The sequence below is a fragment of the Macrobrachium nipponense genome, chromosome 32 (genome assembly GCF_015104395.2).
Source record: "Macrobrachium nipponense isolate FS-2020 chromosome 32, ASM1510439v2, whole genome shotgun sequence".
NCBI classification, from domain to species: Eukaryota; Metazoa; Arthropoda; class Malacostraca; order Decapoda; family Palaemonidae; genus Macrobrachium; species Macrobrachium nipponense.
The window spans coordinates 37,962,821-37,987,820 of NC_061094.1; the positions used below are offsets into that span (position 1 = coordinate 37,962,821).

General features: G+C 36.1%; 1 protein-coding gene across 4 annotated transcripts in view; it reads right to left on the reverse strand.

Annotated features, from left to right (window-relative positions):
* LOC135207346 (A disintegrin and metalloproteinase with thrombospondin motifs 9-like) overlaps nucleotides 1-25,000 on the reverse strand; it is a 730,481-nt gene that overhangs the window by 700,636 nt on the left and 4,845 nt on the right. For all 4 annotated transcript variants that reach the window (XM_064239075.1, XM_064239073.1, XM_064239072.1 and 1 more), the window contains exon 2: nucleotides 2,228-2,517. In XM_064239075.1, the coding sequence (XP_064095145.1) occupies nucleotides 2,228-2,517 (290 nt within the window). The remainder of the gene's footprint in view (nucleotides 1-2,227; nucleotides 2,518-25,000) is intronic.

The following is a 25,000-nucleotide window of genomic DNA, read 5'->3' on the forward strand; positions in this document are numbered from 1 at the left end:
TCAAGTAATCTTACACGACATTAAGACAGCGAAAGAACTGAAAACATTAAATCAATCATATATTTACTGATATTCAAGTCGACTTCTTGTAATGCCAGTCATGAACAGAGGAAAAGAACACAGTACAAAAAAATGGCCAAGTACATAACCTACGGAAAAACGCAAGTATGCCCTTCATGACAGAGCACACCACTGCCCAGACAAAGCCCTGATACAGCACTCTATCCGTTAAAACACCACAGTCAGCGTGATAAAGAAACTCCTTGTTACTAACCAACGATAGTATAAAAAAAAAAAAAAAAAAAAAAAATTTCCATATACTACAAGGATCGTATAAACATCCTTCGGAGGAGCTTGGACAGCCGAGAAAGAAGTGTTGCCCCTACACATGACAGAGGTTAATTACATCAGAGGGGCATCATGTAATTCTAGTAATACTGAAGTTGACAGCGTCAACATTGCAAGGGGAAACGAGAGTGCCATTGGAACAAGCATTATCGTGGCATCAGCCGCCCACAATGTGTGACTTCATCTCTGACCTCATCACAACTGTCAGATACGCCAATGGGGTTATCCTCTGAGAGAGAGAGAGAGAGAGAGAGAGAGAGAGAGAGAGAGAGAAGCATTCGCTTGACCTTTTCTCATAGCTGTTTACATATGTCATCCCTACCATTTACGAATGTGATGACATTTTCCAAACTGCCTCCGTTGGTCGCACCACGGCATCAGGCACAATCCCACGCAAATAAAATGAGAGTAAAAGTATTATTTCTCTGTTATCTAATATCACCCAATTCGATACAAAAAATACACTAGGCTGAAACTTCAGTCGGAGTGCATGGCAGGCGCGGACCCGAGTAGGGAAGTTGCAATGTTGCCTCACGTTTCTCATCACAAAGTTGCTGAGGCAAGACAGTGGTCAGCGCCATGAGGAAGGGAAGAGGACCATTTGCAGCCTTCAGCACGCTCGCTGCGTTCGTTCGTCTCTGCGTTCGCTTATTGGTGGGCAGCGATACATAAGCAGACGGTAGAATAAATAACAATAATTCACAGTAAAAAAAGATTGATGCAAAAATGTACCATGGCGTCACAACAACTTAGGTCATCGACGCAGTAAAAAAAAAAAATTGCAGATATATAGGCCTAGCTAATATTGTTCAGTCAAGGAAGTACGAGTATATAACATAACAAAAATTTCTTTATTTAATACAAGAAAGAAAGTAAGTGCAAACTAAACAATCTGCAAATATAAACTCCAGCATTGATGGAATTGAGGAAATATATATATAATATATATATATAGAATATAACTATATATATATATATCTATATATAATATAACAATATATCACGAACAATTATTAACATTCTAACACAAAAATTTGAAATACTAGAAATACTAAAAATTTTTACATTCTAAATAAAACCTACGTATATATGTGAATCAGAACACGGAAATTGCAGACATAAGAAAATGAAATGTGTTCCAAACGCGACCGGCCACCTCAAGCCAAATATACATCGGTGCAAGATTTCGGTCTTGGTTACAGAGCACGTAAGATATCTAGGGACGCCAAATTAATCTCTTGTTTTCAAATATCACCATGCTATTAACACATGTTAATAGTGAATAACTATTTTCATCCTCAATACATGACTATTTATGCATCCCGTTGAGACTACACACACACACACACACACACACAATCACACAATGTCAACAAAGCGTAATCAATGGAACAATACGGTTTGTTACTTACCAGATCAAATAATCTCTCTAACATATCAAATCAGAATAAGTGAACTTAATCTACTTTATCCGGCAAATAAGGCAGGAAAAACAAAATTAAAGAGCATACACACATACACATATATACTGTATGTATGTATGCATATATATATATATATATATATATATATATATATATTTATACATGTGTATGTGTATGTATAAAGACATGTTGATAGATAAGTCCATCTGAATATAAAAACGACATTAAAAAATATCATACTTATCAAAATTAGTGAGCACACACACACACAATATATATATATATATATATATATATATAATATATATATATATATATATATATATATGTGTGTGTGTGTGTGTGTGTGTGTGTGTGTGTGTGTATGGATGTATGAACAAACAGATATATATTATGAAGGTTCACCGGATATAAAGAAAATAAGATAAAAAATAATTGAAAAGTGTTGTACTCACCAGTCCGTTACAAACGTTGATGACGACAACAGACCTTTCCCGGGCTCCCAGCACCACGCCCGAACAGAAGCAGTGAGCATTAAGCGTGGGCGGAAAAACCACCGATTCGTGGGCGGTCTCGTGGCGCAAGAGTATCGAGGGCGCCATGAACTCCGTATCGGGCCACACTTGCACCGTCCATTCCCCATCCGCCGTCACCCAATGGTACATGAGACCCTTACCCCGCCCCCGCCCACCGTCATTCTCATTGGGCATCTGGAAACCCTTGGCATCGACCAACACTAACTGTCCTGAAAGGAAACAGAAATGAATTCAGATTCACTCTTTGTGACAGTTAGAAATTAAATGCACTAATATGTGTGAGAGAGAGAGAGAGAGAGAGAGAGAGAGAGAGAGTCTATATTCTAAAAAACATAAGTATGCATTGCACTGAAAAAAATTACCTTAATTATACAAACAAACTCTGAAAAGAAAAAAATGAAAAATAAAACCATTCAGTACAACGAAGCAAAGATTTGTTGTCCGGTTAAATAACCTAATCGTTTACATAATCCAAAGACACTCCAATTGTATTAATTAATGAAATTAATACCATACAATATAAAACGTGTGAAAGAATGGAGGCTCTCACATAATTCTTCATTACAAGTGGGGACGCGAAGGACATATAATACGACGAAAATGATTAAGGAATTAACTAACACATGATTCCTTTAAGTAAAATTATATAAACTGACATTAACGAGTACAATATCGAATCCAGTTCACCCTGACGAAAACTAAACCCAAAGGGAATATATATACATCAATTACTTAAAAATCTTTAACACAAGTAACCTCTCAATTAAAACAATCAGATTGTAGTTATTATTATTATTATTATTATTTCAGTAGATGAAACCTATTCACATGAAAGAAGCACACAGGGGCCACTGACTTGAAATTCAAGCTTTCAAAGAATGTTGGTTTCAACCTCCCACTGCGGACCCCCACACTGCAATAGTAACTGATCATGATTACAGAGCCAGTGATTTTTCATTGCCCTGGGGAAGACGCGAACCCGCGACATTTGAGTGGCATGCCACCACACTAACCACTATACAAGAGGACCAGTATAAAATCGATAAAACCAGACATATTAGAGAAGCATCTGCAAAATCGCAAGACAGCGCAAACAAGCACATCCCACGTAGGATTTCCAATCTTGGGATATATATCCTTGTCTCGTAATAAGACCAAGGTCGCCTCACTGTCCCGAATTTCGTGACTCACAGGACGCCTGCCCTGCGAGTGAAAGCGTCTGCAATGAACTATTGTATCTTTCAATGGACGGAGGAACGCCTCCTCTTTCATTCCACTTCCAGCTCGAATTCCCTGGATCTTCGAGGCAGACGCCGATCGTTTTCTTCGCTTCATTTGCTTTGCCATTGTAGCGAACGAATAATTGTTTGTGGCTTAAAAACAATAACGAATCAAACATCTGAATTCAACGCTTAACCTCATACTTGGCAATAATCACAATCTTTCTTTTGATTTAAAAAAAAGTTTTGTAGTTCTCCCGTTTTCACAAATATAAAAAAATAGACACTCAGTTTTCGTTATGATTTAATTCTCGCTCTTTCTATAATGGATGTTGTAGGATGCATAATGAAGTCAGCGGTCATTTTGAAATGATCCATAAGAATGAGTGCCTTGTTTACAGCAAGTGTAAAACAAGCAAGCAAGAGGTCAAACAAAATTGACTGACATCTTGTTATTAATGACTACGGTGGCCTTGTGCCAGCACCAACTCTTCTTCCTTTATGCGGCCTGTATGAACCACACTTCCACGATTCGAAAATGGATTACCTTTAAGTTAACAAAGTATCACGGAAATAGTATTTTTCTCTTTCATATAATTTTAGTTCATATAAGTAATCATTAAGTAACATCTGAATCATTCACAACAAAAATTGTGGGAAATATATTTCCATAAGAATTCGCGCGAAAACTACCACGTTGGTTCTCCGTCGTGCACGGTACTTTTAAGTGCAGATATGAGACAGATAGCGTTACAGAGAATTCCCCCAAAATAGCATCGAAGGTTTATATGGTTTAGGGGAAGCGTGGAGGGAATATAAACATTTACTGCCCTGATGTGCTACGCACGCTTAACACCCCCGACAACCTCGGTAGTATGAACCCCTCTGACCTATTTCTTCAGCTTAATCGAGTTATATTCTAGATACTCAACTGTCACCGGACCGCTAACTCTGAAGAGACTGACAAGTATATGATGCGCTGAAAGTCTAAAAGCATTTAAATGCTTCTGTGGATCACATCCATACAATTAAAATAAAGTTTCTGACGATTACCTTCACTTCTAGTACACCAATAAAGCACATTAAAGCAAGTTTCTGACGATTACCTTCACTTCTAGTACAACAATAAAGCGCAATAAAGCAAGTTTAAATCGTAAACAAAAGCAAGTACATTTAACCTGCCTGTGAATAATTGCCTGGATTCGGTTCACGCAGCGAAGAACAAACTCACAAGTGGCGAACAGCAACCGACACATTCCTTGGGAGGAACAACCTTTCCTGGCTGCCTATTAAGAGTACCTTTAATACCTCTAAAGGACACTGAACATCTCACTACGCCAATGTAATTTTAGTCGGTGACACTTCGGTCTTGTCCATCAGGAGGGGAATGGGAGGGGAGAGAAAGGGAGTTGGGAGGGACATTATGGGTTTGGAGGTATGGGAGGGACTACATAAAGATTTGGGAGGAAGATGGGGGAAGGGGTGGGGAGTTCGATAAACAGGTATCAGAGTGTGTTAATGACAATTCCGTTCGCTGCCTCGATCCCCAGCACCTACCCTGTGAAGGGAGGGGGGGAGGGGGTGAAGGCTAAGGGAGCCTTACTCCCTCTCACTCCCTCCCTTCCCTTTTACCTCTTCATTTGCAACTAGAGAAGTTTCATACTACCGTTTATTTGTTTATCTATTTACAGCCACTTTTAATTATTATTTTAAATTCAGGCTTCCTAAACGAAAATGATGAATTTTTGTTCTAATCTACTAATCATTCCAAAATCTCATTATCTATTTCTCAATTTTAAAGCAAATAAACCATTAATATTATAATATTCCACTGATAAGGCAATCTCCCATTTTACCATTATAAATCCTATTATTATTATTATTATTAATTATTATTATTATTATTATTATTATTATTATTATTATTAGATAAATATAAAAAACGGCATTCTGAAGGTGTTTCAGTCAAATAGGGATAATTACAAAATACTAACTTCACCAACATTACTTCTTAAAGTTACTTGTGAATATAAAGATATGAAATTAATTCACCTGTAATTCTAATACTACCTGCCATCACACACACACACAGAATATATATATATATATATATATATATATATATATATATATATATATATATATATATATATATGTGTGTGTGTGTGTGTGTGTATGTATGTATGCATGTATATTTATGTGTCCATTCATATAACCCTCAAAAGGCGATTCCGTTTAAACGGAACATTTCTGAAAAAAAGTGCCAAAAACGTTGCTGAATGGCGAGGGGCAGACCAAATAAATGGGGTCAGTTTATAAACTAAACCAAGAAAGAAAGAAAAAAAATGGTATACTAATTCATTGCTACCTGCGACCTTCCGGTATATTTTTTCTTTTCTTTTTTCCTCTTCCTCTTTCACCACCGCTGTCTCTACTAAGGTTTGCTCCATTCTTCATAGCTTATGACCAACTCACCTTCAACGTGTGAGATTCCAATCGACGTAGTAAAGAGGTGAAGAAATACTGGTGCGAACGTGCACTATTATTATAATTATTATATTATTTTTTGTCTATCACAGTCCTCCAATTCGACTGGGTGGTATTTATTTATAGTGTGGGGTTCTGGGTTGCATCCTACCTCCATAGGAGTCCATCACTTTTCTTACTATGTGCGCTTCTAGGATCACACTTCTGCATGAGTTCTGGAGCTACTTCAGCCTCTAGTTTTTCTAGATCGTGCCTAGTGTTCCTATGATTATGGGTACAATTTCCACTGGTATATCCCATTATTATTATTATTATTATTATTATTATTATTATTATTTAGGAACTAATGTCTGCCATATAATATCCTGTCTATTCAATTTGTTTTAAAGTGTACTGTACTTGCTCAGAGATTTAAGGTGAACCAGTCTAACTATTATTATCATTATTATTATTACTTCATATACCAGTTGCATGCATACTATATCTATCACGTCAGTATTATTTTATTATTAAAATAGTTTAAACAGACGACTGAACTGACTATTACCTCTCATACGACTCGCCTATTATATCGGTAACTGAAAGATTCATTTACTTACAAGTATAAAAAAAAACCTATAAAACTCTAAACATGTTCTATAACTCCGAGAAAAAAAAACGTTCTCTAAGAGTGATTTTACAAACTCGTTCACAAAAACCTGCATTTACTGAAATGCCAACAGAAGACCCTTTCATAACTAGAGATTTATTTCGACAGTCATATACCACTGCGTTAGCTCTGCGTAGGTTGCATGCTCACAGACAAAGGACACGATAAAAAAAAAAAAAAAAAAAAAAAAAACAACAACAAAAAAAAAACAGCCCCTGAAAAAATTCCAGCACAGGTAATTGTATCTGTTCATAGGTTCATTCATAGACGCCCGGACTCACGTCTGACCCAGATCATTCTCCACAACAATTAGTGGATGGGAGGAAAAAGTGGTTGGTTGGGTGGCTGGATGGGGTGGGGGTCGCGAGTCGCCTCATCCCACTACACTACAGCCAGGGCATCTCTCTCCTCTCTTCTCTTCTCTCTATCTCTCTCTCTCGCTCTCCTCTCTCTCTCTCTCTCAATATTATTATTATATATTACATTATAAGAATTTATTATATATAGAGTTATATATAGAAATAATATAATATTCTATATTATATCTAATATTATGTTACTATATATATATATATAATATATTTATTAATATACATATATATATATATATATATATATAAATTATATATATATATATATATAAATAAATTATTATTATAAATAATTTATTTTAATTTTTTAATATTAATATTAATATATATAATTTATATATTAATATTATAAATTCTAAATTTTTATATATATAATATTATATATCTATTCTATCTATCTATCTATCTATTCTATCTATCTAATTATCATCTATCTTAATTATATTATATATATATATATATATATTGTATATTATATATATATTTTTTAAGTGGCAAGCCCTTCTGACCGCACACCACTACGGACAAATTATTCTCATATTAAGCCAGCAACCCCCCCCCCCACCGCCCCGCCCATTAGGTTTCATCTTAAACAATGATAATAAACGTATTATAGCATAATGATAATGAATAGTATCAATCATCGTGGTGACAATTATAGCAAAACAATGCTTCTACAATTGAGAACGTTTCAAAAAGAATCCACAAAATTCCCTATTTCTCAAATACACTTTTTTTTTTTTTTTAGCCAAGCCAACATTCTCTCCATAGGCATCAATCAGCATCATCTCAACAACTCAATGGGAGTGTCGTTATCGCAAGTTGTTGGGCCTCCCGTAAACACATCCTCTCTCGCTAAACAACATTTTCACAGCTAATTTTCACGATTCTCACGTAACGAAAATAAACATGAAAGTCCGCCCAGTGCTCCGTCGAATATCGTGAAGTGAGAAATTCTGAAAAATAGCCGAATGAGCGTCGGGATTATACCTCATTTATTTGCTTAGATGTAAAGAAGTAGAAGGCAAAAATATACAAGATATACTATTATTACTGAAAGAATGGAATGTGTATGCGTATGCGTATGTATATATATATATATATATATATATACATATATATATATATATATATATATATATATATATATATATATATAGTAGTATATATATATATATATATATATATATATATATATATATATATATATATATATATATATATATATATATATATATATATATATATATATATATAATATATATATATATATATATATACACATACACCGATTGATACCTGCAACTCTCTCTTTCTCTTTCTTTCTCTCTCTTACACAACACACATCTGAGAGTATTATGAGCTTTTTATCTAAGATATTTGCGGTGATATATATATATATATATATATATATATATAATATATATATATATATATATATATATATATAAATATATATTATAACATAATCCTCGTTTGGGAATAACTGTGGGGGAACACCGCAAACATCCTAGACCAAAAAAAATCAATATTCAGATGTGTGTGTTGTGTATGAGAGAGAGAGATAGAGAGAGACGAGAGAGAGAGAGAGCGGGGTGCAGGTATCAATCGAGTATTCATCCAGAGGCATAAACTCATCTAACTGTATTCATAAATCTTGAACTTTAGTGCCAAGCGGCCGTGAAGGTGCCACAATGCCAACAGCGTCCGGTTGCGGGATCAAGAGAAAACAAACAGTGCCAAAGGAGTCTGGGTGGGGGGGGAGGGGGAGGGGGGAGGGGGAGGAAGTCTTATATACTCCTCCAAACGCTTCTCTTTCTCAGAATAAATGAACAAGAAGATTGATTAGCGGGCTCGGTGTTGAAGGCAGTGGGTATTTAAGCCAAACGTGGCGGTAATTTTTCTTTTGGGATTTTAAACGAGAGAGGAGAGAGAGAGAGAGAGAGAGAGAGAGAGAGAGAGAGAGAGAGAGCTTTACAAAGGCATACACTAAGAAGAGAGATAGAATTCCACAAAGGCATACACTGAAGCCTTGTTTTAAATAGCCGATAGTAATAAAAAAAATCTATATCCTTTACAATAGTAAGGAAGCTAGTAGTGAGAGAGAGAGAGAGAGAGAGAGAGAGAGAGAGAGAGAGAGAGAGAGAGAGAGAGAGAGAGAGTTTTATAAAGGCATACACAAAAACATCGTATGCCGTTAAAGTTGCCGGTCAGAATTGAAAGAAGCTATGCTAGGTTTGAGATTGATTACATTGTTTATTATTTTGTGCATTACACACAAAGCACACATACAGTCACTTCCAGCAGACAAAGCAGATTTTTCCCCAAAGTAACTTCATGTTGTATAATAAGGTTTGTACACAAAGCACGACAAAACGGATTTTTCCAAGAGTAACCTTTTGTATAATAAGGCGAACACAACTATCATTTTAATATCAATTGTTCAATAAGTATATTACACTAACTTAAAACCCCGTCTCCATCGACCAGGACATCTTGTCCATATCATTACTTGAGGATATAGGAAACACAGGCAATGGATTTATGAGCACCTTAAATCATGGGGACATGGAAATCCGCATTGCATACCCCAGTTGAGAATACTCAAGGATATCTTGGTGTAGGACGGAAAGGATCACGAAATTGAGGGACCAAATCTCTTAAGGATAGAACTAGTTATTCTTTATATATTTTTTTTTATAATATGAATAATGACTATGCATGAGAATTGACTTACTACCGGTGGACGCTGAACTAATTCCAAGTACACAAAGTTAATTAGGATAACTGTGGCATAAGGATGGAAATCTCTGCCACAAACACATACTAGATTTAATCTCGGTTGCTTTGATTCTTGTCTCTTGATTTCACTTTGGTGTCTTCCCACTTATTCATTGATAACGATTAAACATTTATTGGGTGTACGTCCAAGTATAATCAGCAAATGCTATCAAGTTTTGGAAATAAATCGATCAGTGAAATTATGTCACAAACTTCCAACATTTGCAGTTGATCCATTTATACGCCTTTTGAATAACTGAAATTTAATTGAATATATATATATATATATATATATATATATATATATATATTATAATAATATATATATATACATATTACTTTATAATGATCTTCAGTGAATAATCACAATGATTCATAGAGTAAAAAAACAAAAAAAACAGCGCCCGTACTCGGCAGCAAAAAAAAAAAAAAAACAACAACAACAACACAACAACAACTAGAAAGGTGGAATCATTCTACAGGTATTTTACAGAATCCACAGAACATTCATTTCCCTCAACCCATACCTCCTTCATTAGACCCGTTACCACCAACGTAGCGGCAGAACGACCGTTCTATTATTACCGTTCAGTGAGGGATTAGCGCTTGATGCGCTAATTATGCGTTTCGCATTCCCTCTGCTGCTTATAACGTTCGAGTGGCCTATTGCGATCAGCCGAACGTCAGGTCTGATGCCGGGAGCGCTGTTCATCCCTTTTAAGCAACTTGACACTAATTATTACACGATGAAAAAGGTCCGGCCGAGATTGTAAAATGCCTCTTAATCAAAGGTGGGACATTAGCGTTCTCGTTTCTGCCGGTATCAGAAGCCTACATTCCAAGATCCTTATCCAACCACACAGCCGTGAAATGGACGCTAAGTCACGCCAAAAACTGCATTAACAATCGAGTTTAAACACATAAATAATTATGCCTCCCTATGTATATTTATGCATATACATTCACAAATTTTACCGTAAGGAGTAAATATTAAGGTAGCCACTTGTTGGCTTATGCAGTGGAGAAATGAATAGTGTAAAATTACCGACAGTAACCAAACAAAAGCTACTGAAAATCTGCTCATTTATTTACGTGGTTTGTTTCACTGATTACGCTCCACGAGTAAGAACAGTAAGTAATGAAAGGGATTAATCTGATACTATTTGCGGTGAACATTTGTTAAAAAAAAATACCTCTCCACATCATAAATTCTGAACAACCACAAACAGTGCTAAAGATTCTAGTCAGCTAATTATGGACAGAAGGCTAGAAGTGGGTAAGAGTTGATACAAGAGAGAGAGAGAGAGAGAGAGAGAGAGAGAGAGAGAGAGAGAGAGAGAGAGAATCCTTGGGATTCTAGAGCCTTTTTTCTGTTTTCAGAATCGAAAACGTCTTACCCATTAAAATTGCCGACGACACTTGTGTACTTAGTAAACTAAAAGGACAATTGCGTAGGCCATGCCCGCAAGGGCACTAAAAGCAGAGGGACATTTCACATTCTCCGCCACACGGCGGGGCACTATAAATGCCCCAAGATCAAAGAGTCGGACAAAAGAGGTCCTTTTTTCGGCTTCGGAAAATAAATAAATAAATTAGTGGCACTGCACGTTCAGATCAGTGGCATCTGTGATTATGCCAACTTTCTTATATCGTTCGTGGGTGATCGGATTTGCACGAACTGTGTGGCCAAGAGACTTTAAAAAAATGGAGGAAAAAATGTTTATTTGTTTATCCATCGATTTGTGATCATTTTTTCACTAAATCTTTGTTGACTATAATGTATTATCTTTCACGGTTGTTCAGTGGCTTATTCATATCTGTTGAATCTCTTAGATGTGTTATAGCCTTACAGGAAGGATTATTATTATTATTATTATTATTATTATTATTATTATTATTATTATTATTATTATTATTATTATTCCAGCACAGCAACGCAGCTTGGAGTTTTATGCGCAACGCTAGGCTGTGTAAGATGCCGTAACAGCAGTCTCATTATTGCATCTCCATAGTATTGCCCCCATATTTCTATAACCTTCAGTCTGTATAACTTGAGATACTGATGTGGTATATGTAGTACTGACAGTCTTTCTATATTAGGTTTACCCTAATAAGATACGTGTACATAAAGCAAGACTATCTTTTATCTTAACTATAATACGACAATCCCTATATGTGGAGACTGAACAGTTTTTTTGTGAACAATTCAATAATAAAAACCTTTCCTCACCCTAGGTCAAGGTTTGTGAGACTATTTTGTGTTTAACTCTTCTGAATTAAAAAAAAAAGAAAAAAGGTAAAACGAAAACATGTTCAGTCTATTAATAGGAGACCAACCGGAGTGCTTGATACTTTCTAACATTGGGTGACGTCAATTGTACCGACCAATATGTGGCAACATCTTGTTTCAAATGAACTTTCGTAGGTCCAACGTTCTGTGAGAGAGAGAGAGAGAGAGAGAGAGAGAGAGAGAGAGAGAGAGAGAGAGAACTCAGTGGTTTGTACACATTCACTCATATACAACGTATACACTGTTTTGTAAATAGAATATATCAACACAAAGCAAAAGGAATTAAAATCCTCATTTCTTAGACATTAATCTCAAGATATACGACAGAATATCTTTAAAAGTTTCAATTCAGAGCTGCTTCTTTCTTTCGCTGTGTTCAATAGTAAAGAGCTTAGGGTCGTCTTCGGACTAATTACTAGAATGTCGTAGCTAAAAAACGCCGTTTCTCTCTCTTTCTTAGAAAAACACTCAGTTCCTTTGTATAAACTACAGAGGCCATCTGGACGCCATGTCATCAATAATGGTAGAGTTACTTTAGAACTGTAAATGGCCCTACACGAAGTGTGCAGTGTGCGTCTCCCACCCCTCCTCTCTCATGTCTCACGTGTCATTAGACATGACTTATTAACCGTCTCGGAGCCCTATATAAGCTTGCTTTTCATTCATCGCCAACGGAATGCTGTTGGATCAAAGTGAATTCAAAACTACTTGAATGCTTCTCCATTATCATTACGATCAATCAGACACATTTCTTGAGCTGCATAAAGGCTACCCTGTGGGATCTGTCCTTCAAGAAGATAAAACTGGAGCAACATAGTTTCCTCGGCACAATCGAGTTTTGTGTACAGAGTATATTGCTGTACGAAACTCTCAGCTGAGGCCCATGAAACTTCCAGCCACGGCCCGCTGGTGGCCTGTGTTGTTGGCACCAATAGCGGAGCCAGATGGACGATCATGGCTAACCATATATAAAATAAAAAATACCGAGGTTAGAGGGCTGCAATTTGGTACGTTTGATGATTGGGAGGTGGCTGATCAACATACCTGTGCACAGGCCCTCTCGCCTCAGTAATTTTTAAGATCTAGGTTCGGACAGAAAAAGTTCGGACGGACGGACAAATAGCATCTCAATAGTTTTCTTTTACCGAAAACTAAACTGTTGAAGAAGATCTGGATGGAAAGGGACCAGAGGGATAAAGAGCAAAATGCCAGAAGAAACGTAGCTTTTGACAGATGGGCGCTGCAAAGAACCTTTGTTTTTATTTCGAAATGAGCCGTGCAAAAGTCACTCTGCAGGAGGGCGCTCCTCTACGGAAGAAAGGCAACTCCCTCTCTTCTCCCCTAATCGCCCCTTCCCCTCCCCCCAAAAAGAGAAAAAGCTGACTCTTTTGTTCTGGCAAGTCATGCCATGGCCGAGTTTCTCTTCGACTTCTGTTTTGCGTGCGTCTTGCAACCTTCCTTTTGTCAAGAGGCGAGCATGATAGCACTTCCCAAGGAGTTGGCTCACGACTCCTGCAACCCCTTTTCCCTTTTTAAGTCCTCCAGAACTCAACTAGATAAACGCATTAATCTGCCCGTCCCACTGACCTCTTATCTTATCTTGCAGAAAGTACTCAATGGGTTTTTTTTCTTTCTTTTTTAAAGTCTCAAAACAGGTCTATACCACCAAGTTCCCATCAGTGAGCCACTAATGGCAGTACAGTGCATTCAGCCCAAGAGGTTTATATTGCAGCTATGAGGGAAATACTTTTCAGTCTACTTGAAAGATACATGGTTAGGAAATTCTCCCTTGCGACTCATTTCGATGTTTAATTATAGTGTCGATGACGATCAAATCGGCTTCTCCAGACTGACACAAGGCCAGTATACCATCTCCCTTGATAGTTTACGCATCCAGCCACGACCTTGAGTCGATGAAACGAGACTGAATTTATCATTACCTCTCTCGAAAGTGTCTTGGGAGGTTTTTCTCAAAAAGACGCCCGGGCAGGAGTGAAGTACTAAGATAAACGAAGAATAATAAATATATACAGTCACTGAAGAGCATAAATGGGTGAGTGGAAGGAAGAGGAAATCCGAGGCGTACGCAAAACACTATTAGTTTGTCCGGGTGACGTCATCAAGGGGAGCGAGCCGTTGAGGATACTAATAATGAAAGCAGATTGCCCCTCTACTTTTTTGTAAACGAGGTATTTCACATCTTATTTTTGTATATTCCATTAAGGGCAATCAACTAGTAACACAAACAAATGCTGATCTGACACTAGAACAATTTACATTACGTTCTGGGTGGAAGTACTATTTAAGAGTGAAATTACTAATAAGAAGGAAACATTTATTTGCTTCCATATAAATGGGTAAAATACAAATATGACAAACATTTGTTTGTTTCCAGATTTATTGCAGTAATTCTGATAAAACAGAAAAAATGAAAAGCGAGATAGCCAAGAACTTTCGGTCGTGCTTGACCGAAAAGTTCTTGGCTATATCGCTTTTCATTTTTATTTTTTCCCTCGTGGCAAAAACCTTTATTTATACATAGCATCACGTTTTATATACTTCGTGATCAAGTTATTCATATATATATAGATATATATATATATATATATATATATATATATATATATATATATATATATATATATATAGAGAGAGAGAGAGAGAGAGAGAGAAGAGAGAGAGAGAGAGAGAGAGAAAAACTGCTTGATGTTGCCCATATCACAAATATCCGACAGAGCCCATACCAGCCTACACACCCCCGGATCATACATCCAGCCAGCTAAGTAGTACATATGCCTGCAGCTTCTCGCAGTAAGTTCCCCGCTTCAATAACACCCCCTTCCCCAGGCGCCCACCCAGGGTACTAAGTGAAAAACACCTCAAAAACAAGTTATTGGAAGAAACATCCCCCAAATATCCTTGAAGTCATAAAAGATAGTGCCAGGTGTACCCGGCAGGCCTTGTGGAGTGACTCATAGCTAGCGATACCCTGGGTAAGTTAGGGTGGCAATGAAAGGTGGACGAGGCTGGGGGTGGGGGTGGGGGGGGGATTCTGGGAGGTGACGGGTGGGTCAGAGGGGGCATGAAGAAGGAGGAAGTACTGCGAGAAAGGGTGTATATATATAGGATTGTAGCTGTTAATGAACGGGAAGAATCAGAAACCAAATCAAACTGCTCGTACTAGGTAAGTAGAACAATGCGAAATTTAGCTAGAAACTACAGTAAAGGAACTACAATGCTACAAACAATGAGGAAAAGTTAATAGTAACTGCTTCAATAACAAAACAAGCATAATACTACAAACAGCGAGGGAAAGTAAATAGCAAGTGCTTTAATAATAACGCAAGCATAATGCTACAAACAAGGTAAAGTAAATGGCAAATGCTATAATAATAAAGCGATGACAATGCTACAAACAACGAATTACCTTAATGAGCAACTGCTTTAATAATAAAGCAATGACAATGCTATAAACAACGTGGGAAAGTAAATAGCAAATGCTATAACATCATTATCTGAAATCGTTCGAGATCTAGAGTATCACAAATAATGAGATACTCTAGACGAAAGGAAACTCGTAAAAATGAAGAAGAAAAAAAAGCGACACCAACAGCTCAGCAAACAAACAAACGGACTTCCATCCATACCGGAGATGATAAGAACACGAACAGGGGGAGAGATTATAGACCGATAGCCGTAACTCCTTAATGTTTCCATTGTGCGTCAGTATTACAATACTGGCCGTGCTCCCTTGCCGACCTTTCAGACGATTAGATCACTCGAATTTTAGACCCCCCTTGATTGGCTAATCCATCTTTTGCCATTCTTAGCCAATCAAGAATGGCTAAGGACTCAAACGATACCACTGGATTAGATCATTAGGGCATTGTGCCCTAAGTGGGGAGTAAATGAAGTTTGTGGGACTAATTGAACAGCTTTCGTTATTCCTATAAATTGATGTCAATGACTGTGTAATTTTTCTGTCGTTTCATCTCTTGGATTATTATTATCATGTTTTCGTAGGAAAACATCAGTCTAGCCTTTTTAAGGTTTTCAATTTTCTTTGAATTACAATATATCGACCACTGTTGCCAAACTCTAACCTATGACCACTTCAAGGCAGAGGAAGTCAAATGTCGCTTGGAAAATTCGTACCCAAGTAACAGGTCAAGAGGTAAAGACTGACATGTGGTGCTTGGAGGTCAGAATCACAAAAGGCAACGAGGAAATCCAAGAAACTGCAAAAGATTTTCACTTCTCACCCAGTCTCCTGGTGTCCGATACTGCACAGGAAACGAAGCCTAATAAACCCTTTTCAGGGGCTTGTGGCGTCTGGCACTCATTCAGAGGGCAAGATTTCACGTGACAACATTAACATTTACACAGACTGATTTATTCTGTACGATTATTTGGGGAAGCATTATCAAGTGAATGCAATCAGCAGTCGCTACAATGGCTGCTAATAATCTCAAATACTGAATAGAATTGTTAACAGAAAGCAGTCAACAATTATTACAATATTGCTAATAAAATCAAATTAGATTACTGAACAGAATTGTTTAACAAAACGCAGTCAACAATTATTACAATATTGCTAATAAAATCAAATTAGATACTGTACAGAATGATTGCTACAATAGTTGCTAATACTGAATAGAATCAGTTACTGTTACAGTAGTTGCTAACAATCTGACATCAGATACTGTACAGAATTATTAACAGAACGCAGTCAACAATTCATACAATAATTACTAACAACCTTAAATACTGTACAGAATTATCGACAGAACGCAATCAACAACTGCTATGATATTTGCTAATAGTCTCAAATCAAATACTGAACATGATTATCAACAGAATGCAGTCAGTTGAGAGAATTTAGACAGTCAGTTCTCCTGTGATTATATTAATAAAATTGTAACTAGATAAAAAAAGTGTTTTGAATCTTAATAAGTAGGCAACGTTTATCAAGAGGACTAAAATATTTTTGGTAAAAGTTAGCTACTTCACGAAGGAAGGACAGAGAACCGTAGACTAACATGATTCCAGTAGTTGGTAGCTAAATTTTCAAGGACCAATATCGGTAAGCAAGACAAAGGTTGTCATATAAAAGCGCTGCAATCCCATTTGCTTACATTCTAGCTATGCATCGTGACTGCAGATAACCTTACGTGTTAATATTCTTTTCAAATGACTAATGAATGATAATATAATCAATGTCATGTTTGTAACTTAAACCCTGACTGTCAAACAATGGAGTATGAGAAGGTCGTCAGTGTCATTGAGATTGACTGATTTATAGACTTTTGGCATACGTGCCAAGCACTGGGGCAACAAAAGCCATTCAGCGCTCAAACGGAAATTGGCAGTGAAAGGGTTTGAAAGGTGTAACAGGAGGAAAACTTCGCAGTTATGCTATGAATCAATTGTTACGAGAGTGGACAGTAAGATGGAAGAAAGAATGGAGGTATAGTACAAGGAATGAAAGGGAGTTGCAGCTAGGGGTCGAGAGGACGCTGCAAAGAACCTTAAGTTCTGCCTACATTACACCACATGAGATGCACTGACGGCACTACCTCTCTACGGGGGTCAGAGTCATTATGTTCCATGCCAATGTAATTAAAGGGTTCAAAGTCTGCTGTCAATACGAGGGTATCCGTTATTATTTTGACCGAGCATCCACAAGGACTTTCTGGGGAACGCGTTCACTAAGGACGCCTATCTCGAACGTCCTAGTAATAATAATAAATATAATGCAATGGAAGGACACTTGAACGCATAAAAACGAACAACAGAAGTATAAGTTTAAATTAACAGTATACTATACAGCCACATTTCCTTCTCCAATTTCATATGGCAATTATTGATACACATCCACAGTCGTATATTCAGAAAATAATCTCATCTTTCTAAGCTTCAACTGAGTTAATCTTTAGGGGCAACATCTGCTTGCGTCACTTGCTATTTTTACAACTCGATCGCACATTCAATTGTCAAATAAATTTTACTTAAGGTCTCGCATCGTCATAACAGCTGTAATAATATTTTGAATAAATCTCAGATCTCTTTCTAAATGGTCACTATCTGGTCTATATTTATGCACTATGTGATTTATAATTTTTTTATTTTTAGAAAGAATCAGTGCATAGGAGGTATTACGTATACAGTTTATACGCATCAACAGAATACAAGTAATTATTATGTGTAACACATAATATGAATTGCAGTGCATTTGAGCAATTATACAAACTTACCGTTGAAATAAAGTTATTTTCCACCATCCAGGCGTTCTCCTATAAGAGTGGGTCTCATAGGAAAACGGTTGATTGATTTGGGACTTAAAACTGCCGTCACAGCATATTAGAAAAATGTAAAAACAACCCCGTACACTCTTGTACCATATGAATAAACCAACTATGCAGAAAACCTTTATCGCAACAGATGCTTCGAAGCCTCATCTGTCCATCTTGTCAGCATCCAGGTTCTCCTAGGAGACTAAAACTTTCAGCCTTCAACCTTTAGGTTTTGAGCAAACCACTTCCCAACACAATGATCCAACTTGTAAGTGTTCACTCTTTCAGCGTATTCGTAACTCCTTTAAAAAAAATTTTTTTTATTAACTTCCAACATTCTACTCGACACGTATTACGGAAACAATTCATTTAAGCAGGTTTGATCCCTCTTTCAACTTTTTTTTTTCCACATTCAACCTCGATACTTTGTTTCCGAAAAGGAAGTTTTCCTGTGCAGTCCTTTCAAGCACTATTACATTTTGTTTCCTTATATGCTTTACGTTTTCCAAAGCTCCTACTCTTTTTCTTACGTTACCTATTGTGTGACACTCCCACCCATCCTATTAACATCCCTTATATTACTTTTAAATACCTACAAAAATCATCCTTCTTCCATTTATCCTGATCCCTTATAATAGTAAATATTTCTTTTCCTCTCGGAACATTCACTTCGAACTCTGTCCTTTTCCACACTTTCAAAGACTTTTACAAACCTCCGAAGCTTCTCTTCGCCATCACTAACGAAAGCTGCATCCTTTGCTAGCACAAGGCCCTCGACACTCCATTCACGACCACCTCCATTACATGTGAGTTTGAGACGCGTAAATGACAAGGTTACTAAATCTGAATCACGGTTAATAATTGGCCTAGAGGCCCGGTCAGCGAACAACATGACTAAGCTTCTCTTTTTCTTAACTTCCTTGATTGTTATCTCTCTCTCTCTCTCTCTCTCTCTCTCTCTCTCTCTCTCTCTCTCTCTGTGTGTGTGTGTGTGTGTGTGTGCGCATCACTGGCCGTTGGGCACTGTGAGGAATATCCTTAGTCACTTGCCGGTTGTTGGAATATGTATGTGCTGATACTCATTGAATATTGAATAGATATTTGCTTCAGTGCCGAGACATCCAAACTGCTGGTTTCTGGAGTATCAAGTTCCCTTATCTTACAAATGGCAACAAATTGATGCTATTTCTCACTAAGCCCTATAGTCAAAAGAGAGAGAGAGAGAGAGAGAGAGAGAGAGAGAGAGAGAGAGAGAGAGAGAATAACAGTATATGAGACTGGATGAAAAACAAGAAAATAATGACATAAATGAAGACATCATAAATCACGAAACTGAAAACAATACATCTTTCACAGAGCCCTCCAGACGAGTAGAGATAACTTTTTTTTTTTTAATTAGAGTTCACCAACCTGCCCTAACAGTATCTTACTTCACCATCCACATATCTCAATAAAACCACCACACTCAAAAATGATTAATAAATACTAATTCGTAATGACAGAGAACACTGTTAGAATAACTGTCTTTACTTAACAATGCACTAAATGAATCATCAAAAACATAACACATCCATCAAAAATTACTAATGATGAGATAAATTTCACTTTTTTTAGTGGCCTGGTCCTATGGAGAGAATGGAACCAGACAGGTAATTGAAGCTTTTGCAGAACTCAGTAGTTTTGAGTGGGAGACACTTCTTTTAATGGCTCAGATAGGGTTACATATTAATCTGTGGTCGGTTGTTTGTATGTTTTAGTTTCTACAAGATATCTCAAAACGTATTGGATGGATTCCAATACAAGCATGGGGAAAGATGGCACACACACACACACACACACACACACACACACACACACACACACACACACACACACATATATATATATATATATATGTGTATATATATGTATATGTATATATATATATATATATAATTAGAAAGGCAAAAGCATTGTGGTTAATAGATACTGCATAAATATACTGTAAAAAATTACCAATAGATTTTACATTTACATATAATATATACATACACATATATAAATGAATAAATTATATATATATATATATATATATATATATATATATATATATATATGTATATAAAGATAGATTGGGACTGTAGGTGTGTAATACACTAATCTTTTCGTTTTTATTCTTAATTTCTTGTTGCGTTTTCAAAGGTGGCTAGAAACATAAGAAAAAATAAGGTACATCCACAATAAATTCATTGCTTTTCAGGATTAACTACTTTCCCCTTTCATATCTGACAGGCTTCTCAAACTGTCAGTTTCCCAACCACTATCAAATGTCCTTTCAAACTACAAACGTGGTAATACGTTCATTTGGACATTGATATTTGATTAACGTTCTGTTTTAATAATATTTAATATTCTCATAATTCCAGACTGTCTTCCACCTTCCTTGGAAAGAGAGAAATCTCTAAGACGTGAAAGAAACATGGAGTACGGTTACCACGAGAGAGAGAGAGAGAGAGAGAGAGAGAGAGAGAGAGAGAGAGAGAGAGAGAGAGAGAGAGAGAGAGAGAGAGAGAGAGAGAGAGAGAGAGAGAGAGAGAGAGAGAGAGAGAGCAGCATGTCCGCATAAAGCTAATATTAACATCATCTGCTTTCGCGTAGTAATAGTAGTAACCAACACCAGCCGAAGTTAACAAGGTCATTCAAGGGCATAAATACACATAGATGATTCATCTCCTCTATTCGAAGTTAAATGCCCAGTTGACCTAAATAGACCGAGTCTCCCTTTTATGTATTTATATGTCCTGTATTTATATGTTCGCATGCTTACATGGCCGTGCCTAAAAGTGCGTCCAATTGCGATCGTGCTGCTACAGTTAATTTTTCTTTTTATTTTCATTACTGAAGGCGTGTTAAGGTGAAGCACTATCAGCTGTCGATGGCTTGGTTCGTTATCTCTCTTATTTAATGTATCAGATCAACATAAACGCTCTCTCATACATTAAAGAACGGAAGGAAGTTTCCAGCGTAAAATCACAAGTTTGCTAACAATCACGAACAAGGAAACTTCTTTGCGGCGATGAAGAACAAACAAACAGCGGCTATAACCTTCCAGACAAACACGCGAACAAACACTAGATCTCATCAACAGGCGTCTTTTTGTTCCACCGGAAGTTTGGAAAGGCGAAGCTCAACAACTAAAAACCCGCCGCTCATCCAAGACATCAGACGCTCGGGTCCTGGGACACTATATGGGGGACTATCTTTCGGGGCTAAAGTAGGGCGGGCTTCACTCTGCCCTTATCTTCTTCGCTGCTCTTCTCCTCTTCTTTCGTCTGTGCGTTCCTTCACTTCACTATTTCTTCTTCTTCTTCTTCTGTTTCTGCGTCGAATCATGCAAAATATACACTTGCAAGCCTAACATCTCTCTTCTTCTAATACGGGTATATGACTGTGAATGAATTTCCATGTGAAATGATATCCATCAACTGATGTGTGCAAACAAATTTATATATATATATATATATATATATATATATATATATATATATATATATATAACATACACACATATACATACATACATACATACATATATATATATATATATATATATATATATATATATATATGTATTATCAACTAAAAAATTCCCCTTCGGTTTACATATATGAAAATATATCAATTCCGAGGTAGGGCGAATTACATATTAAAGGACATTTGTAGCTCGAACAATTCATATGAATCACGGTGATGTGATAATTATTCATTTATATTTATATACATAATATACATATGTATATTTAAACATACAAGCATTGGCAATACTGCGCAAGTAAGTGAACGAGCATCTCCTCATCCTTTTTACTTAAGATAGCAAGCAGTCACCAACAGCCACATACAGAAGACATGACCATCCACTAGAGGGACCCAATGTCTAATCTTAACACAACGGTCATCAAGTATGACAAATCATACCTCATATTTTCGAGCCAAAATTCCTACGCGTTAAAGGTGTCCACTTTGATTAAGGCGAGTTTGTGTTCCTGGATAAGTTACAGAAGAGTGCTACGAACTGAAATGGATATTATTATTATTATTATTATATTATTACAACCGAAGTTGTCAGGACAACATTCGTCTACCTTTTCAATTAGTTTGCCTCGTAAACATGATTATCTATCGAAAGTTATTGACAAATTTCAATAGCATTTCGTAGCCTGGCGAACTTCCGGACAACATAAAGTTTATGTAGTATGTTTAGTATGGGGTCTTTCACAGATTTCTTACTATTATTGTTGTTGCCTCTGCTACTAACATTCTCTCTCTCTCGTGCCTCTACCTCTCACTCTCTCTTCCTCCCTCTATGTATCTCTGTTTATCGATCTATATATATATATATATATATATATATATATATATATATATATATATATATATATATATATATATATATATATACAGCGACATACTTACATAAACATAACCATACATAGTACATACATACATACATACATACACTTCAATCCTTAAGAACTAAAATACGCCTTTTTTACTTTTCAGAGGATTTATATGTTATATCTTTATATCACCTTTTAAATGCCATAGGGCTGTATACTGCCTTTTTTTCATGGGAAAGAATGTTTTATAACTAACAGAGACCCTCCGAGACACAAATACAAAAAGGTACAAATAAAACATTACAAATAAAGGCCAGATCTATTTCGAGATAAGCTGACAGGAACGGCTTTGGCAGGTTTGAAGGAGGAGAGAAAATGGACTGTAAGACCTATGAGAGAGAGAGAGAGAGAGAGAGAGAGAGAGAGAGAGAGAGAGAGAGAGAGAGAGAGACTTAGCAGATGCCACCACTGGGTCGTTCTGACCCATTTCTCAACTTTTTGTCTATGCAAATACTTATTTGTTTTTGTTATGTTTTTCTGTACATTACTATAATTCTTTTGGTTCTACTTTTCTAATATTGTTCCTTTTCCCTCTTTTTTTTTCAAAGAGATATGGAAGACTTTGATCGAAGAAGGCCTTTAGTTAGTGACATATTCTTTCTTTCACACTAAATGGCAATCGCACAACAGGTAGACCAGAGTAACGGACTTAATGTTCCTGCATTTATTCACGAAAGCACGCGCATGATTCTACATATTTATAAGCCAAATGTATGAATCCTGAAAGTTGAATAAAATGGATTTTTTTTCTATTTCTCTTTTATCGTTTTCTTCATCATTACTTTGGATAACTATAACCATTACTACTGAAAGAGGATTTGTGTACTTCAGTTGGGGAGTTGTACTTGTTTACAATGTAAATGAATAGATATTGAACATTTTACATTAATAGATATGTAAGTCTAAAAATTAATGGATACGAAAAACTGTACATGAATCGATGTGGGATGTTTATGTAAAACTGTAAACGAATATTAAAAACTGCAAACGAATGTTTGTGTAAATCTGTAAATGAATGGATACGAAAAACAGTAAGTGAATGGCTGTAAAAAATTGTAAATGAATGCATATAAAACCGGTAAATGAATGGATATGAAAACTATGTAAATGAATCTATATGTAAATTTGTAAATGTGTGGATACGAAAACCTGTAAATGAATGTTGGTGGAAAAGTGTAAATGAAGGATATGAATAACTTGAAATAACAGATATGAAAAACTGTAAATGAATACATTTGTAATTCTGTAAATGTGTGGATACAAAAACTAAAAATGAATGATTATGAAAACCCGTAAAATGAGCGGATATAAAACACTGTAAATGAATAGCTACGAAAAACTGTAAATGAAAGTATGCGTAAAACTGTAAATAAATGGATATGAAAAACTGTAAACGAATGTATATGTAAATCTGTAAATGTGTGGATACGAAAAACTGTAAATGAATGTATATGTAAAACTGTAAATAAATGAATATGAAAAACTGTAAAAAAAACAGACATCAAAAACTGTAAATGAATGGATACGTAAAACTGTAAAACAATAGCTAAGCAAAACTGTTAATGAATAGCAGTGAATAACTATTAAATTAACGGGTATAAAAAAAAAAACTCTGAGCGAATTGCTATCAAAGACTGTAAATGAATGGATATGTCAAACTGTAAATGACTGCATATATAAAACTGTACTTAAGAGACCAATGAGTGTTGATGACTTGAAAAGAAAAAGATAAAAATAACTTGTGTGAAATCGTATAATAGTTTAGTTCAATTCGCAAACTCGGCCATATAATTTTTCTACTACAAATACTGCATTAATAATAATAATAATAATAATAATAATAATAATAATAATAATAATAATAATAATAATAGGACGCTTGTTGCATACTGAATCTTAATGATGATTGGACGGAATGGAATGGAATAAAAAAAACATTAGGCCAAAGGTTGAGGCCTATGAGGTCGTTCAACCATGCTTGGATTCTCTCTCTCTCTCTCTCTCTCTCTCTTCACTTCAGCTCGCGAGCACACAAACACACAGAAGAAATAAGATGACATTTTATGCCCGCATCAGATCCTAATGTTCGAATAACATACTTCTCAGAATTATTTTTTTTAAAGATTGGCGTATGAAATAATTGTTAGAAGACGGTGGGAAGCAAG